Genomic DNA, 18,251 nt, shown 5'->3' with positions numbered 1-18,251 from the left:
ATTTGGAAAACTCAGCAGTGGCCACAAGACTGGAAAAGGTCAGTTTTCATTCCAATCCCAAAGAAAGGCAATGCCAAAGAATGCTCAAACTACCGCACAATTGCACTCATCTCACACGCTAGTAAAGTCATGCTCAAAATTCTCCAAGCCAGGCTTCAGCAATATGTGAACCATGAACTTCCTGATGTTCAAGCTGGTTTTAGAAAAGGCAGAGGAACCAGAGATCAAATTGCCAACATCCGCTGGATCGTGGAAAACCAAGAGAGTTCCAGAAAAACATCTATTTCTGCTTTATTGACTATGCCAAAGCCTTTGACTGTGTGGATCACAATAAACTGTGGGAAATTCTGAAAGAGATGGGAATACCAGACCACCTGACCTGCCTCTTGAGAAATTTGTATGCAGGTCAGGAAGCAACAGTTAGAACTGGACATGGAACAACAGACTGGTTCCAAATAGGAAAAGGAGTACATCAAGGCTGTATATTGTCACCCTGCTTATTTAACTTATATGCAGAGTACATCATGAGAAACGCTGGACTGGAAGAAACACAAGCTGGAATCAAGATTGCCGGGAGAAATATCAATAACCTCAGATATGCAGATGACACCACCCTTATGGCAGAAAGTGAAGAGGAACTCAAAAGCCTCTTGATGAAGGTGAAAGTGGAGAGTGAAAAAGTTGGCTTAAAGCTCAACATTCAGAAAACGAAGACCATGGCATCTGGTCCCATCACTTCATGGGAAGTAGATGGGGAAATAGTGGAAACAGTGTCAGACTTTATTTTTCTGGGCTCCAAAATCACTGCAGATGGTGACTGCAGCCATGAAATTAAAAGACGCTTACTCCTTGGAAGGAAAGTTATGACCAACCTAGATAGCCTATTCAAAAGCAGAGACATTACTTTGCCAACAAAGGTCCAGCTAGTCAAGGCTATGGTTTTTCCTGTGGTCATGTATGGATGTGAGAGTTGGACTGTGAAGAAGGCTGAGCGCCAAAGAATTGATGCTTTTGAACTGTGGTGTTGGAGAAGACTCTTGAGAGTCCCTTGGACTGCAAGGAGATCCAACCAGTCCATTCTGAAGGAGATCAGCCCTGGGATTTCTTTGGAAGGACTGATGCTAAAGCTGAAACTCCAGTACTTTGGCCACCTCATGTGAAGAGTTGACTCATTGGAAAGGACTCTGATGCTGGGAGGGATTGGGGGCAGGAGGAGAAGGGGACGACAGAGGATGAGATGGCTGGATGGCATCACTGACTCGATGGACGTGAGTCTGGGTGAACTCTGGGAGTCGGTGATGGACAGGGAGGCCTGGCGTGCTGCGATTCATGGGGTCGCAAAGAGTCAGACACGACTGAGCGACTGATCTGATCTGATCTGATCTGATGGTAGAGGAAGGGAGGAAGGGGGCGGTGAGGGTCCCTTGGGGAGGTTTAGCCCTCATCCCGTTTCCGAGGGGTCTTAGAGCAAGAGCCACTTAGATGCCTCTGCATGTTTGAGATGTCATAAAGATGAAGGCTGCCAGGGCCCACCCTCTAACCCCCAGCCCCAGCTCGGGCCCCGCAGGCTCAACCAGGAGCCCTAGCTGACTCAGCCACATGGTCACCTCTGGGCTGCCCTCCCCGGACCACACACACCTGCCCTGATGGCCAAGTCTCCCCCCCCCACACTGGGGACCCCGAGAAGCCCCAGAGGAGCAGTTGCATTTGTGAGCATGATCCCTAAAGAGGAGGGCTGAGTTGGGACGGGGGGTGATGGAGCAGTGTGAGCCAGCCCGGGCCCCACCTGCCCCGCCATCGAGGGGCACTGAGGCCTCGATGGGTCTGCTGGCTCTGAAAGTAGGAAAGGGGCACAGGGTCTCGACAGGTCTGGAGAGAACGAGACACTGGCCTGAGCCTGGTCCAACAAACCACAACAAGCCACCAGGCAGAGAGAGGAAAGTGTTGGGTCACCCGGTCTGGGCGGGAGTCCCCTTTATTTGGGAGCGCTGCTGGGCAGCTAGACGCTGCAGGTGGCACTCAATATGCAGCAGGAGGGCATCCAGCATATGCAGGACGCCGAGGAGGAGGGCGTGGTCTGAGATCGGGCCCCGTCGTTTCCAAGTGGCGCAGGGGTGGGCGGCCAGCTGCGGATGCTGAGGACAGGACCGAGAGGCAGGAGTGAGAACAGAGGGAAGGGACAGAGGCATGCTGGGAAGCAGGGGCTTAGGGTGATACAGGATCAGGGAGCAGCCAATGTGGCCTCGTGTGGTCGTGGGGCCCATGCAGGCTGGGTGAGGGCTAGAGATATTACAGGGGGAAGACGGGACAGGTACCCCCTACCACGGGAAATGGCCAGGGGGAGAATGGGATAGGGTACCACCCACAGGAAATGGCCAGGGACTGTTGGCTGTGGACAGACGTAAGGCCTCTGGGGAGGAAGGGATGAGGGAGGGGCGGCAGGAGACATGAGTCGGGGGATGGGTAGAACAGAGGTAAGAGGTGGTGGGCACGGAGCCCGGCTCACCTCGCTCTTAGAGGCCTGTGAACGCCGCCGCTGCATCAGCGCACGGCTGAGCATCAGCATCATGGTCGTGGTGACCGTGACCCCAGCCACCGGGTAGATGCGGTTCGTCCCCAGGCCCATCCAGTAGCCGGGACAGCCCAGGCTGCTCTCACAACCCTCTAGGCTGCTTGGCTGGCACCCCCAGGGCTGTAAGTCCAGGCCCACCTGGTACCACATGGGCCGTGACCAGGCGTGGGTGCAGATGGGCATCGTCAGTAGAAGCAGCCATGGCAGGAAGGACTGTATGTGCAGCATGGCTGCAGCAAGTACCAGGGGCCGGAACCTGGGCGCCTGGCAACAGGCAAACACCCCTCCCCCGGGGGGAGCAGGCGAGGCAGGAGGTTCCGGCTGGGCCCATGGCTTTCAGGAGGGGCAGCGCGGCCAAGAACCATGGGATGGGGGGCAGGCTGGGGGTCCAGAACCGAAGGCATGCCCCCTCTCCCCTCCTCCTCACCTAGCATCCAACTCCTAAAATTCTAGACCCACAACTCCTAATGCTGCTCTCCACCAGTGACAGGCCGATCAAGCCAAGTATAGACATGCTCCCTGCTTCCCAGACTCAGCCCCAAGGACCACTCGTGAACACCCAAAAATGCGGGCGCATACTCTCAGGAAAGAAGCCTGAAGGCTCGCCCTGGCCTGTGAGGTGCTCCGTGCCCTGGTCTCCCCTGCTGAACCATGCAGACCACGCTGGGGTTCCTGGAACACCCCCTACGCCAGGAGCACTGTCCAAAAAGATGACTGGATGGCAGCTCAAGTGTCACCTGCTCCCTGAGCCTCCCTTCTAGAACCATCCTGGGTAACACAGTCCCTTCTCTCTCACATGACCCTGCTTTACTTTCTTCAAAGCATCTCTAAGTACAGGTATACCTCAAAGATACTGTGCTTTAGTTCCAGCCCACCAAAATACATAAAGCGAGTTGCGTGACTTTTTTTGGTTTTTCAGTGCATATAAAAGTTACATTTACACTACACGGTATTCTATGAAGCATGGAATAGCATCATGTCTAGGAAAAAGTACATACCTTAGTAAAAAAAAAAATCACTTTACTGCTAAAAATTGCGAACCGTCATTGGAGCCTTTGGCAAATCATAGCACTAACAAAGATCACTGATCACCCATCCTCATAACAAATATAACAAATTGAAAAAGTATGAAATACTGTGAGAATCACAGCATGACAGAGACACAAAGTGAGCAACTGTTGGAAAAATGGTATCGATAGACTGGCTCCAATGCAGGGTTGCCACAAACCTTCAATCTGTAAAAAAAAAAAAAAAATACAGGGCAATACACAAAGTCTCCCTGTAACTACAGGTCCGTGTTTGTAGTTTTCCTTCCACTCCAGCACCTACGCTTCACTTAACCAGTATTTACCCAGCACCTCCAGGTGCCAGGCACTGTTCCTTATAGCTGGAGACTGTGACATCGTGACAGGCAGTGTGACTGCGTGACAAAGCACCCTGACTTCCTGGGCAAGGATGGGGGGGCGGTGGGGGCAAGGCACTGAAGGCCGGGAGAGAAACAGCCAGGCAAGAGGGCCCCGTCCACTGGCCCCGCACCTGAAAAGGGCAGGCTCACGTGTTTCGGCAGGTGACGCGAGTCTAGCGCTGCCGCAAGCTATGTGGTATTTGCTTATTGAATACTCATTGAGCAACCCATGAAGTGGGTACTATTCTCATTCTCTCCTGAGGAGGACAGAGGCCCAGAAAGATTCAACCCCTCAGCCTAGCCCTGATCACTCAGCATCAGCTGGCCCAAAGGACCACTGCTGTTCACAGGGCCGCACGCCCAGATGTCAGTGTTTTATGGCTGAAATCTGCACGTGGTTCTTGGTCGACAGTGACCTGCAAAGTCCAGATAGTCTAGTTATAGGAATAGGCAATTTTTCCCCAAGTAAAACAATCATGCACATTCTTTTTTTCTTTTAACCATGCTGTGTGACTTGTGAGATCTTAGTTTCCTAGCCAGGGATCGTATCCTCACCCTTGGCAGTGAAAGCTGAGTCCTAACCATGGGACCACCAGGGAATGCCCACAGTCTCTTCACTACAGGTGTTCTGAACGCAGGTGTTCACAGCACAGCCCCCGAGGGCTGCCCAGTGGCACCTGGCCTGCCCTCACCTGCTTAGGTGTCCTTGTGAACAGGTTATTCTTGAGAAGCAGCTCTGATTCCAGCCACTTTATAGATGAGGACACAGGTGCCAAGGGCTGCATGCAGCAGGGGATGGATGGGGTGCGGAATGTGGACTGGGGATGTCCCTGCCCTGGGCCTGGCCCCCCAGCTTCACACTCCCCCTGTTCCACACTCCCCCTGCCTGATCCTGCCCTCCTCAAACTTCTCCCCCAACTTCTGACTCCAGTTCCAACTCTGGGGTTTAGGAAGGGTCAGAAGCCAGGGCTGTGGACCACACCCTCACCCCACCAAGCCACAGCAGACCCTGATATCAGGCAAACAAATCTTTATTCCTGAGGTTAAAAGCACGCTTGCTCCTCCAACTCGGCCAGTGTCTCATCCCCAGCCTAGAGCATTGAATTTGGAGTCCCAGGACCTCCATCCCTGAGTTATGTGTGTGAATGTGCGTGCATGGAGGGGACTCCTGGTAACGTCCGGAGGCAGCCCAGGGGTGGGGGGTTTCTCACGTGTACCCTGTCAAACCTTCAGAGGCAGGCAGTCTCAGGCGGAATGGCAGCATGATCAGAGTTTGGTAACCTGGGCCGGGAGAGGAGGAGAGGAGGGTCCTGTCAGTTTCCAGAGGACAGCCTCCTCTCCAGGCAGGAGGGGAAGGCGGTGGGTCCCTGAGGGACAGAGCCATTCTGAGTCATCCAGGAAGGGCGGACTTCCCAAAATGGGGTCAGAAGGGGACGAGCAGGAGATAAACAGACAGAGCTCAGCAGGCCAAAGGTCAACTCACCAAAACAGGGTCGACGGGGCCGGACCTCCGGTGTTGGAGTGCAAAGAGGACAGCGTCGTGGACCGAGGCAAAGAGGTGCTGCTTGGTGATAGAAGCGTCGAAGAAGTGCCCTTCCTCAAGCTGCATGATCACAGGAGCTGTGGGCAACGAGTAGGTCTCTCTTGACTCCAGAGCCACCAGGAACCTCCAGGCGCTGGCAGAACATCCCCCTAACCACCACCTCTGTGGCTTATAGCTAATCCCCCACTCGTGACCCTTGACCCCAGCCTCCCAGGACACCTCTGACCTCCAGTTTCAGAGAAAGACTTTTTCCCTGTGCTGCCTGGCAGACTTCTCGGCCGGAACCCCCACCCCCTGCCCGGACCTCTCTCTCTGTGTCCACCCCACACACCGTGGCAGGCGGCCATGTACACCTCCACCTCGATCTCCCGGAAGTCGCGGAAAATCTGCGGCACGAAAGGGGGCCAGGCTCAGGGCAGGCGGGGGGAGGGAGTTCAAAGGGGTAGCTCAGGGAGGACCAGGCTCAGAGGGGGGCTCAGGGGAGGTGGGGGGAGGGAGTCCAGAGGGGTAGCTCGGGGTGGGGGGACCAGGCTCAGAGGGCTCTTGGAGCTAGTTTAGGGTCAGGGTTGAAGATCAGGGTTGTCCTCCCCGAAGGCCCTTCTTAGGGACGCCCCCAGCCCCTTACATTCTTCAGGCTCTTGAGACACACAGTGTCCACGAAAGAAAAGGAGCTCAGGTCCAGGATGAGGGTGTGGAAATCTGGCTGAGGCAGGCCTAGGGCCTTCAGCGAGGACATGTCTGAGGTTTTGGCATCTTCTGGAGCCCAGGCTCCTGTATCCTCTAGCTCAGTCCCTGCGCTCGCCTCCTGGGGAACCAGACACACTGCAAGGGCCGCCCATGGTAAGGGCCAGAGGGCAGGCGGGCAGGGAGCGGAGGGGAAGGCAGGGAACATGCACGGATGTGTGGAGACACAATCAGACGTGAGAGCATACACGTAAATGCACATATATATTGGGTATGCAGAGAACACAGGAGGACAGGGACACGGGAGCTGGTATGCAAAGACAGGAGGGACACATGGGGACACCCAGGAGAGGACACCCAGACTCGGGGAGCACACAGGCTGTGCTCTGTTACCGCCTGGGCCTGCGCTTATAGGGACATTTAAGAAGGAAGGGGAGACTTCCCTGGTGGTGCAGTGGATAAGAATCCGCCTGCCAATGCAGGGGACGTGGGTTCAATCCCTGATCCAGGAAGATCCCATGTGCCACGGAGCAACTAAGCCGCATGCCGCAACTACTGAAGCCCAGGCGCCTAGAGCCTGGGCTCCGCAGCAAGAGAAGCCACCGCCATGAGACGCCCGTGCACCGCAACAGAGAGTAGCCCCCACTCTCTGCAACTAGAGAAGTCCGCACAGCAACAGAGACCCAGCATGACCAAAAGCAAAAGAAATTAGCAAATAAAAATTATTTGAAGAAAAAAAAGAAGGAAGGGGATCCAGAGACCATGCCCCATCCTCAGGGGGCCAGAGTGGAGTGGGTAGGGGGCGCTGAAGCAAAGCGGAAGAGACGCATGGACACACGTGCTCACGCAGACATCCCACTTGATGTCCACCAGAGTCTCTACCTGAGATCGGCGTCCTCTTTGACCCCAGATTTTTCCCACATGCCCAGCCCCTCCCCATCCCTGCTCCACCCATGAGCACAGACTGTGGAGTCTTATGGGATCCACAAATTCAAGGTCTTTGTCCAGGCATCAGATTACAGACTGGAGAGCCCCAAGCAGAAGTCTATGGCATATCACGAGAGGTTTCCCTGCACAGTATTGGATCCATCACTCCCCTCCTCCTGCCACTGGCATGACAACCTTGAACCCACAGCTGGTAGGTCCATGGACTTCCTCCCGGGATCCCCTGGGCACCCTCATCCCTGAAGCTCCCCCCTCCCTCCAGTCTCACCTTGGCCTTGGAGCCCTCCACATCGTTGTTGCTCTCGATGTCCACGACAGTGGGGTTGACGTTGATGGAGACGGACGTGCCCTTGGAGGCGGCAGCCTAGGCCGGGAAAGGGGGCAGGCCAGCAAAGAGGTGTCTGAGATGTCAGGTGACAATCAGGCCGGGCAGGCCTGGCGTTGTCCCCTGGCTTTCTGCAGGTAGGTAGGTGGACCAGGAACTGAAGCTTGGGACCTGGAGCAGCCAGGCTGAAGGCCGTGGGGTTGTGACCCACTATGGGAAGAGGACTGTGATGCTTGCCACCACTGGCTTAGGAGGCGGGAGAAAAAATCAGACTCCCCCTAGAGCCCTGACCTGCCAGGGGAGGAAAGCAGGGTCCCTGGGGGCATCGGGGAGCGAGGAGAAGGGCTGAAGAATGAGGGTGAGTGGCTGGGAGGGGTGGGAGGGCCCTGCCTGTTTGGGGAGCTTATTCTCCTTCTGCAGTCGCTTCAGCTTCAGCTCTTGCTTCCGGAGCAGCTTCTTCTTCTGGGAGAGGAGGTAGTCCACATCCACACCACACTGCAGCGAAGGACAGCGCAAGGGATGTGCAGGTTGCGAGAGAGGAGGGACCCTCTGCCCCTCGCCCTTGCCCCGCGGACCCCAGGCCTCACCCTCTGCTTCAGCGAGTCACTGTAGAGCTCAGCATTGGCGAAGTACACGGTGACTGAGGAGCGGAAGACCTTCACACCTGGGACCTCCCTGGCCTGGGGACAGGTCAGGTTGGGGGTGGCTGAGCCCTCGTCTCTCCTAGCTGCATCGTGCCCTCCTTTCTTTCCTCCCCCCCGTGTGCCCTGATACCTGCCACCCCAGCCCTCTGCTCCCCAGCCAACACAAGGCCCAGCCTGTGGCCCATGCCCTCCCAGGAGCTGGTGAGGTCATCCTGACCCCTCAGCAGGGCCTGTCGGAGCTTCTTCTTCCTCCTCCAGGGGGTCCTCAACCTCTGCCACCCCACCCCCCAGTCCTTCTGCCAATACCCAGGCTGGGGGAGTTCCCTGGTGGCCCAGTGGTTAAGACTCCACACTTGCACTGCAGGGGCGTGGGCTTGATCCCTGGTCTGGGAACTAAGATCCTGCAAGCCTCACAGCCAGGTCAGGTTTTAGCCGCTCTCAGCTTCTGCTTGGGTGTCCAACCCTAGCACTGGGGGGCTGTTTCCTGGATGCAGACGGAGCTCCTCCACAGCTGCTAGCCCAGCCAAGGCTTCCCCGGCTCCCACGCCACTCAGGACACTCTAGGTCTCTGCTCGGCCTTTAGGCCTGAACCATGTCCCTGCACCCCCCCGACCCCCACTTCCCCCACCTGCCTTGCCATCCAGCTGAGCTCCTCCCTGCATGTCCCCCCCCTCCCCACCCTCCCACTCTGCCTCATGTACTGGGCTCAACCTTCAAGTTTCCATGAGGGGAAATGAGCTGGTTTGATTCCGGAGCCCCCGCCTTTGTTCTCAGAGCTTGGCACGAGGCTTCTCAGGAGGTAAAGGACAGTAACTCCATTGATCAGATCCGGAAACAACTTCCCCTACATCCTGGTGCTCTGGATCCTGCCCCTCTGCATTTCTGACCCAGGGCTCTTCTGCAGGACGGGGCTTGTACTGCTGCCTCCAAGACGGATCCCACCCCCGGGCCCCAAGGCCCACACTCTGAGTGTATGTGTAGGGGGACCCCAAATTCCTCTCTTGAAATTTCAAGGACCAAAGCACCGTTAGCACCCCACCCCACTCCCTTGCCCGCGCCAGGCATGGAAGGCACTGATAAGGGATGATCCAGTTTGCCCCGTCCCTCCCCATCCGTGTCACCCCCTGGCTTAGCCCTTGCTGCTTACCCCTGAGTACTCTGCCACGTCTCTGTAAATATCTGTGTCTGGCACCTGCCCCAGGACAGAGTAGTGGGGCCTGTAGAAGGAGACAGTGCCACAAGAAGGGGGCGTTAGGAGAGGGGGCAATGGGGGCTAAGGAGCCTGGGGTCCCCCCCACCAGCCACAAGATGTGGGAAAGCTGGAGGAAGCCAGTGGGTACCTCGTCCCCTCAGCAGCTGGAATGGGGGGTACGACATCACAGGGGTGACTTACATCTGGGTGCGGACCACCACGAGCATCAGGGAGAATACTACTGCCACTGCCAGGCCGAGGTCCAGATTCAGCAGGATGGTGGCCACAAAGGTCACCACCCAGATGAGCTGCAAACAGAAGGGTCGCGGTCCACAGGCTCCAGCAGGGTCACTGGGGCTGAGGGCCCTGACCCCGTCCCCAGCATCCTAGCCGTCTCACCAGATCCATTCGATTGGCCTTCCAGAGGGAGACCACGTCAGTGAACTGCATCACCATGCCCTTCAAGTTCACGATGACCACGGCAGCCAGGACCGCCTAGGGGACGAGGAAGGCCACCAGGGGCTAGTGAGAGGTGCTGGCTGCTCACCACCCTGAATCCCCCGGATGAGCCAGACTGTCCTGGAGTGCCTGGTAGGACCCTCCACGACATCAATTACCTCCTTCCCTCGGAACCTAATGCCTGCACTCTGATGCTAAGGTTTTTACCCCTGCCCCTCCACTCCAAACCTCTCCCCAGAGATTTCCAGCCTGACCCTGTATCCCTCCCCTTCTCCTGGGACCTGATGGACTGCTCTGAGTTCCTGGCCTGGCCCAGGCCTTCGAGCCTGACTGGGTGGGCTGGGGGCTCACCTTGGGCAGGTCTTGGAAGAGTTCTCCCAGTTTGACGATGATAATGAGGATGAAGAGGGAGGAGACGGCTCCAGCCACCTGTGGAGTGGGTATAAGCAGGGCGGGTGGGCTGGAGTGCAGGGGAGAAGTGGGGAGAGCCTGGGGGGGGGAGGGGGAGAACCACCCAGCAAAGCAGCGCACGTGGAGGCACACCTATGCCCACCTGTGTGTTGCCCCCCGTGCTCTCCTGCACCAGGCTCCGAGACATAGAGCAGCTCACAGGGAAGCACTGGAAGATGCCCCCGAGGAGGTTACTGAGGCCGAGAGCCACCAGCTCCTGAGCGGGGAGTGAGGAGCGAGCACATGTCACTAGCGGTGCGGCGTCACCGTGTCCAGGCCGACGCACCCCCACCTCCATGCCCACTCTGCAGCCCACAAAGACTCGACCACTGTCCCGCGACCCCCACGCGGCCCCAGCACATCTGTGTGCTCTTTCCCTGTCTCCCGCCTGGTACTCCATCCCCCCACCCCTTCCCAGGGCCTGGGGTCTGGGGACCCCTGCCCGCTCCGTGTCCCGCATCCCATTTCCCCAGACCTGGTTGCTGTACACCCGGTAGCCGTGCCTCAAGGCGAAGATCTTGCCCAGCGAGATGGCGATGGCAAACCCAACCACAGCGATGGCGAAGGCATTACCCAGAAGCTTTGCGAACAGCTGGGGGCGGGGGGCCGTCGGGGGCACCAGCCTGTGAGGGGCATTGGTGAGGCCAAAGGAAGGTTCTGGGCCTGGCCGCCCAACCCTCCCTGACCCGACAGGGGCCGGAGCTCACCCCGCGGGGATTTTGCCCACGATGTCCACCCCGAATGCCTGCTTCAGGCCCACACCGTAGGAGATGCCTGTGGCTCCGATGAGCTGCGGGGAGAGGACAGGGTCAGGGGAGGCCCTGGCACCACCACTGTGAAGCAGGAGAGAAACCAGAGAAACCACCCCGTGGGGTAAAGAGAGAAGCCTGAAGCGAAACCTTCAGACAGGTGGGGAGATGTCAGTGATAGGCTGAGAGCGGCACACCACCGTTTTGAGAAAAGGAGATGCTGCCAGGGGCGGTCTGCTGGGGTTCCCCCCTCCCCGCCACCCCGTCTTCAGTCCCCACTCCGGCTAGTTTCTAAAAACCTGGGGGATGCCCACATGGCAGGGAATCTCCTCACTTACCCTTCCCCCAGTCTGCCACCACCCCCCTACCCCACGTCACCCCCCACCCCATCCCCACCCCCGAGGGGCCCCCGAAATTCCAACCGTGAGCAGCTCCCCGGGGAGCGGCATGGGCAGATGTCGCCGTAGCTTTTCATTCAGCAGCTTCACCAGCACGAGCACCACTCCCGCCACTATGGCAGTGACCATGGTACCGACCACCGTCTGGGGCAGCTTCCAGCAGACCTCCAGTACTGTCTGAGGGGAGGCGGGGTCACAGCCAGCCCTCCCGGTCCTGGGCCCATCCACCTGTCCCTCCTCCCTGCCCTCACTCACATAGATGAGGGACAGCGGTCCAGAGCGGCTGCTTAGATGGAGGCCAAACACATACTTGAGTTGCGAGACAAACACGTGCATGGATGCGGCCGTGGTGTAGGCTCGGACCAGAGGCTCTGATAGGTAGGTGACCACGAAGCCGAAGTGGACCATGCCCAGCCCCACCTGTGGGGTGCATGGGACAGTCAGGGGAGGTGAGGGTCCTAGCAGTGGCCGGGGCAGAGCCCAGGGCAGGTGAGATCATGAGCGATGAGGGGGGAGGTGATCGTCAGACACTCAGAGAAAACTGTCAGATGGGGTGGGGTGGGGGTGCGGGGCGGGATTGGCAGTCAGGGGCATGTACTCCTGATGGCTCTGCACCTGGAAGAGGCCAACAAGGACACTGAGAGTGGAGGCCAGCTGCACCCGGGTAGCGTCTCTGGCTGCCACATCGAGTGTGGAGTTCAAGCCCAGCAGGAAGGCGTCGTCCGGAGCCAGTGATTCCATCACACTGCCCACCATCACGGACATGACGGCAAAGGTGCCTGCAAGGGCAGATCAGGGTGGTCTGAAGCGGGGAGAACATGGCCTGCCCTGGATTCCGGGTCTTAAGGGAGTGACCAGGAGACACCCAGTTCTAGACAAATGTCCCCAGACTATGCTGTGCTAATGGAGGGCAGTGCTGACGGTCAGGTATGCACCCCAAGTTCCAAGGCTCTTGAGGATGCCTAGCATCATTTCCCCTGCCCAGACTGTGTCCACGGGCTCAGGACAGCTCCCCTAGTGAAAAGTGGAATGGGGAAGGGCGCATGGCCTGACTCAGGCTTCCAGGCTTGTGCCTGGAAATCTGGGCCCCATGAGTGGCTTCACCCACCACATCCTCCTGTGTCAGGGCCTCTAATCATCTGAATCTGTGTCTGCATGGTCAGAGGCCCAGTCCCACCTAGAATGCCCACACCAATGCCTCCCTCCCTCTTCCCTAGGTTTTTCGGCCTTGCTCAGTGCCCCCTCTCCCTGCCCCCATGGGGAATGCGGGCGTGCTCCTGCAAGGTTAGGCCTGGCTCCACTCACCCACAGAGATGTGCCGGGAAGTCCCAAACAGGAAATAAACAAAGACAGGATAGAAGGAGCTGTAGAGGCCAAACACGGGGGGCAGTCCAGCCAGGAGGGCATAGGCCAGGCCTAGAGGTGGAATGGTAGCAATGTAGACTTGAGGTCAGGGGCTTGAAAGGACGCGGAAATGCTGGCCCTGGGTCATGCACCACAGTCCCAGGGGCAGGAGTCATGCTTTTGGCCATGGGGAAGGCGGGGACTGAGGTGGGGGTGGGGTGCACAGACCACAGGCTAAGGCCTTGAAGGGTCAGGATCACCATCCAAGGGTTGAGGGTACAGTCTCCAGGTCAAGTGTTGCTTACCCTGTGGTAGCTGCATAATGGCCACACTCAGGCCAGACAACAAGTCACCCAGAAGCCAGTCACGCACAGAATACTGGGGGAGCCAGGCCAAAACCGGGAGGTATTGAAGCAGAAGGGCTTGGGCCCGCGCACGGGAGCACCTGGGGACACCAGGGTAGGTATTAGGTGCTGGTGGTAGTTTAGTTGCTCAGTCGTGTCCTTCTCTTTGTGACCCCCAAGGACTGTAGCCCGCCAGGTCCCTCTGTCCACGGGGCTTTTCCAGGCAAGAATACTGGAGTGGGTTGCCATTTCCTTCTCCAGGGGATCTTCACGACCCTGGGAATTGAACCCGAGTCTCCAGCATTGCAGGCAGATTCTTCACCGACTGAGCCACCAAGCCCAAGCCCAAGTAGGTCTCAGAGGCAGGGGCTCCCTCGGTCCTGGCCAGGGCCCACCATCAACCTTACCGAAACCAGGTTCGCCACTGGAGCGTCACTTGTGCTTGGCTCCGGCTCCCCAGCTCCTCCAGCTGTTCTTGGTTCAGCAGTGGCCGCTCCACACGGTAGTCTCGTTGCCTCAGCTCCATGGCCTGCGTCCTGGACAGCAGTGCCTGCGTGTCCCTCTCTCTGGTTGGAGGCGGGGGTGGGGTGGGTCGTGAGGCCAGAAACAGTGTGGGCACAACCTGGCCCAGCCACCCCTAGACCTCCACCCGGGACTGGAGGATGCCCCACCTGGCTTTTCTAGGTCTCAAGATCTAGACAGGTCCAACCCCCCAGCCGCCTCCTGCAGGCCCCAAGGCCCACGCCCAGGCAGGGGCAGTACCTGAACTTTGGCTAGTTGAAGACTCTCGCTGGGCCAAAGTCCCCCACAAAGAGACAGCAGGATGAGCATAAGCCACACTTCGGCCCAGGTGTGGCTGTCCAGCCTTTGGTGTTCTGTTCGCCAATCTAGCTCGCAGGCTGACTGCTCCTCCCAGCCTCCTCCCCCAACCCCTGCTCTCCGCCAGCCAATCCCTGTCCAGTCTGAGTCCTTATCCAGCCGCCCTACGAGCCCAGTGTGTGTTGTCTGAGAGTGCAGACACGGGAGAAGGAATCCAGCACACCAGGCAAGCCTCTTTATAGGAGGAGGCAGCTCTAAGAAAAGGAAAGCATCGGGGCTAAGACTGCCCCCAGAACTTCAGTCACACGGTCCAGGTGGTAGACAACTGAGGCCCCATCTGGGAAATCCAAGGGCATGGTTCTCACCAGGAGGGAAGAGTTTCGAGCCTGGAAAGGGACGCTCCCTTACTAATGGGGGACAATCTCACTTGAGAAGATGATCTCTGGGAGGATCTCGCCTAATAGGAAGCTCTTCCCTAAGAGGTAAGTTTTCACCAGCTAGGTGAGGTCTGTCCTGGGGAGAATCTCTGATTTGCCCAGTGGCTACCATCTGAATAAGGGGAATGATCTCACTGGAATAGGAGATCTGGGGGGTGGGAGGGAGTTCTTAGGGTTCCCTGATGGCTCAGTGGTAAAACAAACAAACAAAAAAACCACCTGCAATTCAGGAGACGCAGGTGCGATCCCTGAGAATCCCATGGACAGAGGAGAGGAGGCTGGTGGGCTACAGTCAATGGGGTCGCAGAGTAGGACATGAACGATCGATCGACTGAACTCACAGGCTTGGGGAAGGAGTTTTTACCTGGGGCACGCTGTCACCTGGGAGAAGCTGTCCCAGAAATAGTTCTTCCTTGGGAAAAGGAGCTCTTAGAGAGTGAGCGCTTCCCTGGGGGAAAGTTTTCACCTGCCAGGGAACTTCTGATCAGGAAGGATTTCTCACCTAAGGTAAGCTCTGAGTGGGGAAAGCTCTCACCTAGGAAGGGATCTCAGAGGGGGAAAGCTTACCTGGAGAGTAGCTCCCCTCTTCAGGGGGAAAGCCTTCACCTGTCAGGAAATTTCTGCCCTGTGAAAAGCTCTGACCTACGGTAAGGTTCCCAGCTGGCCGGCAGGAGCTCACCTGGAAAGGGCCTCTAACCTGGATGTCTCGGTGGAAGGAGGGAGTGGAGTGGGTGCAAGGACGATCCTGAGACTATTGGCATTGCCGACTCACAGAGATCTTTGAGCCCCCTTCGCCCCTCCTCCGTGAGTCACTTGAAGTCTTAAAGGGCGCCCACTCCCGCCCCCTCGCCTCCCCCAGCCGCCGAACCCGCGCTTTGAGGGCGGGGCCTAGCTCTTTGGCCCCCCCCCCTCTAGGAGGGCCCGGCACCCAGAAGGACCGGAGATCTCATTCCCGGACCAGTTGCATCGCTGGGTGGACTCAAGCCCCCGCTATGGACACTCTTGCAGCCACGTCCAGGGCCCCAACGCGCCGCACCGGCGCACCTCCTGGGCCGGAGCTCCTCCGCACACAGCCGCCTCCCGGCGGCTCCCGGCTAGCCCTCGGACGGCGCTGGAGCGGCTTTCCTCGCAGCCTATAGGGGCTGGGGTCGCGCGGGCTCCCGCCCCATCCCTCGCTACGGTTGGGCGGCCGCCTGCAGAAAATCCACAAAGCGGTAAACAGAGGCGCGGCAGGCGGGAAATGCCTGCTCGGAACTCGGTGGTGCCCCCACCACTTTCCTAACTAACCCATGCCGGGCGCCTGCTCGGGGGCCAAGGGGTGGTCCTCCCCTCGGGCACTCGAACACGAGGAACCGAGGCCGCGCCCTGCACTCACCCCGGCGCTTCCGACAGCCCCATGGCGGGTGGGCATCCGAGAGGCGGTAGCTCTCAAGCTCGGGCAAGAGGCCGCTACGGCCCTAGAGGCGGGGCCGGGACATAGGCGAGGCATGAGGCTCACTCCCAGCGGCCAATCCCCGGGCAGAACGGGGAAGGCTTGGGCCAGTCAGCGTGCTGAGGCGGGGCTTAAGGGACGCCCCGCCCACTCAGCGAACCCCAAGGAGGGAGATTTAACCCTTTCCTTCCCTATGACTTGGCTCTGGCTCCTCCTCGTGGCCCGACTAATTCTCTTGCCTGAGCGGGTTGTGGGACTAAGCGGGATTAAGGACTTGAGCTGGTTCCTGAGTGGTATGGGGCTGACACTAAGTCCTGGCTTCTTGCGGAGGGTGCCCTCGGGGTGGGGAGCAGAATGTCTAGGGGCGCGGCTGATAACCAGAGCCTTAGCTCTCCGTGGGGTGTCCGGGTCCGTGGGGCCTCTCATGCCTCCATGAGGGCACCACCCTCAGGCTTTGGCCCTGAGATCTGGCATGTCTCTAAGACCCGAGGGGCTCAAGGGCTCCCTTCAACGCTGGACCCACAGACCTGAAAGTTTGCGAGCTCCGCCCCCCACCCCGCCCCCGCCCACCCTCCCCAAAGGAAGCACATGATGTCGAAAGGCTTCTGCCTGGGTTCCTGATGAACGGGATGTCCCGACAGCTAGGGGTCAGTGGTGTCAATGGACTGAGGGCAGCTCCTAGGGTCGGTTTGACAGGCAGAGCAAATGCCAAGTCAGGGCGGCAGGCTGGGCAGACTTAGGAAGCCATCAAGTTGCCGCCTTGACGGGGCCTTACCCTGTGCTCATACTTCAAGCCCGGCTTCAAGTCGAAGGGACAGAATTCAGGATGAGATCGCAACCTGGTCCAGATCTTCAATGAAATGAGCTAAAAATAGCCGAATATTCTCGGGGAGGAGGAGGGGGCAGTGCTCAGATTTCTCCCCAAGGTCAACCCCGGGAAATCATTCATAGCCACCCTCCAACCCTATCCCCCACCCCCAAACAGAATGAAGCAATAACCATTTTCTATAGAAGTTTATTCCCAAAACAGAGCGCGGCTTCACGGAACAATTTACACAGACAGGAAAAGGAGCCACTGGGCTGGAGGGGGGGCTCCCCCTCCCAGAGAGGGGCAGCTACAGAACCTAGGACATAGCAAGGACAACCCCCTCTCCCTACAGCAGACCCTTCAACCCTTCAAGGGCTGGGGTCACTCTGGGTAAGGAGAGCTGGGGTCCTGGCTGGCGGGATTTGGCACCAGTCAGTAAAGTAGAACTTTTAATCTCCTTGAAAACTGCCTCCCAAGAGTATGCGTGAAGGAGGTGGGTATCTGCACAGACCTTCCACAGCCCTGCACGGCTGCAGTTCCCAGTGGTAAGAAGATGCCTACGCTTACCACTGGGCCTTCTGGGCCTGCTGTTCAACAGGGGACTCAGGGCTGACCTTTGGCCTGGGACGACTAGGGGGTTAGAAAGCCCTCAAGATGACCAGGTTCAGGGTCCTCACAGGTGGGTCCTCCAAGCCCCTCTCCCACTTTCTCTACCTTTCACTTGTAAACAAAGGGGGGAAAAAAACAAACAAAACATTCTCAACTGTAAACAAAGTGTAAAAGTTCACAAAGTTTTAAACTGTAAACAAAGTGTAAAAACTGTTTTAAACTCTTGACCTGTAAACAAAGTAACAAAATGTCAAAGCCCCCAGTTCTGGACATCAGACGAAGTAAAAAAAGTGAGAGTCTGTGAACTGGGTCCTAACAGTCGTTTTTCCCTTTACAAGGGAATCAAGGAGCGATGGAACTGAGTCACTTCCTGCAGCCCGGGTGCCTGGGGCCAGGGAGGCTCCTGTAAACATGGGAGGCAGTGGCACCTACATTCTGAGTCTTTAATTCCCTTGTTTTTGCTCCCTTTGCTCCCCCTCAGACATCACCCTTCAGAATAAATTCTAGCAGGGGGCAGTGTCAGGGAACCAAATGGCACCACGACATTTGTACACGGCAGGGGCAGGGGTTGCGAGGACTCCATCCACCCTCTGAAGGAATGTCTGAATAGGGGCCTGAGCCCCTCCCCGTGGGAGAAGGGAAGCCTAGATCTGTAAACATGACATCTGCTGATCCACCAGCGCCCCACAGCATCAGTCCTGGGACATAAGGCAGTAAGTGGCAGGGACTCCGCATAATAAACACACACATCCACGGGGAGGGGCAGCATGAGCGAGCCCCTGTGAGGAGGTCAGAGGACCCCTGTTTTTAAGACCAACCCCCCCCCCGAGTCCCCAAAGTGTGCCCTGTGGGACATCCAAGCAAAAGCAAAGATTAATTCTGCACTTGGGGCCCCGACAGTATGCAGATCAACCAGGGAATAGGGGGGTGGGGGTGCATTTACCCCTCCTGTCTGAATCCTCCCCGTTAAGATGAGAGGAAAGAGCCAATAATTTGCCAGGGACCCAAATGGGCCCAAACTCTGTACCTCTTTCCCCTCTGTCCCCCTCCCCCTCCCAGCCCAGCCTCAGAACCCCGGGAGACAGAAAAGCT

General features: G+C 57.9%; 2 protein-coding genes across 4 annotated transcripts; both read right to left on the bottom strand.

The window, feature by feature from the left end:
* Window positions 1-1,863: 1,863 nt before the first annotated feature.
* Window positions 1,864-4,864, bottom strand: TMEM89 (transmembrane protein 89). Its single transcript, XM_055557833.1, has 2 exons — window positions 2,507-4,864; window positions 1,864-2,135 (listed from the first exon to the last, which is right to left on the bottom strand). The coding sequence occupies exons 1-2, from the start codon at window positions 2,798-2,800 to the stop codon at window positions 1,950-1,952; spliced, it is 480 nt and encodes a 159-aa protein (XP_055413808.1). The 5' UTR covers window positions 2,801-4,864; the 3' UTR covers window positions 1,864-1,949.
* Window positions 4,865-4,992: 128 nt separating this feature from the next.
* Window positions 4,993-15,800, bottom strand: SLC26A6 (solute carrier family 26 member 6). Of its 3 annotated transcripts, none has more exons than XM_055557831.1 (21): window positions 15,686-15,800; window positions 13,462-13,620; window positions 13,016-13,155; window positions 12,672-12,782; window positions 11,982-12,145; window positions 11,622-11,786; window positions 11,391-11,543; window positions 10,927-11,009; window positions 10,695-10,842; window positions 10,323-10,436; window positions 10,121-10,198; window positions 9,710-9,805; window positions 9,512-9,618; window positions 9,266-9,335; window positions 8,062-8,154; window positions 7,865-7,969; window positions 7,418-7,513; window positions 6,146-6,322; window positions 5,852-5,906; window positions 5,461-5,597; window positions 4,993-5,258 (listed from the first exon to the last, which is right to left on the bottom strand). In XM_055557831.1, the coding sequence occupies exons 1-21, from the start codon at window positions 15,706-15,708 to the stop codon at window positions 5,244-5,246; spliced, it is 2,289 nt and encodes a 762-aa protein (XP_055413806.1). In that variant the 5' UTR covers window positions 15,709-15,800; the 3' UTR covers window positions 4,993-5,243. The 3 variants fall into 3 exon arrangements, with proteins under 3 accessions (XP_055413806.1, XP_055413805.1, XP_055413807.1); XM_055557830.1 differs by having other exon boundaries at window positions 6,146-6,325; window positions 15,686-15,799; XM_055557832.1 differs by lacking the exon at window positions 15,686-15,800 and adding an exon at window positions 14,878-15,094 and having other exon boundaries at window positions 6,146-6,325.
* Window positions 15,801-18,251: the final 2,451 nt, after the last annotated feature.

The sequence above is a fragment of the Bubalus kerabau genome, chromosome 20 (genome assembly GCF_029407905.1).
Source record: "Bubalus kerabau isolate K-KA32 ecotype Philippines breed swamp buffalo chromosome 20, PCC_UOA_SB_1v2, whole genome shotgun sequence".
Taxonomy (NCBI): Eukaryota; Metazoa; Chordata; class Mammalia; order Artiodactyla; family Bovidae; genus Bubalus; species Bubalus kerabau.
Note: the sequence above shows the minus strand (reverse complement) of the source record. Positions and strands in the feature narration are given on the sequence as shown.

Coding starts and splice junctions, on each gene's coding strand:
- TMEM89 (XM_055557833.1), bottom strand. CDS start 2,800: ATGCTGCACATACAGTCCTTCCTGCCATGGCTGCTTCTACTGACGATG. Junction 2,136..2,506: donor CACAGGCCTCTAAGAGCGAG/GTGAGCCGGGCT, acceptor TCCTGTCCTCAG/CATCCGCAGCTGGCCGCCCA.
- SLC26A6 (XM_055557830.1), bottom strand. CDS start 15,708: ATGGGGCTGTCGGAAGCGCCGGG. Junction 12,783..13,015: donor CATTATGCAGCTACCACAGG/GTAAGCAACACT, acceptor TTCCACCTCTAG/GCCTGGCCTATGCCCTCCTG. Junction 7,970..8,061: donor GTGACTCGCTGAAGCAGAGG/GTGAGGCCTGGG, acceptor CCTTCGCTGCAG/TGTGGTGTGGATGTGGACTA.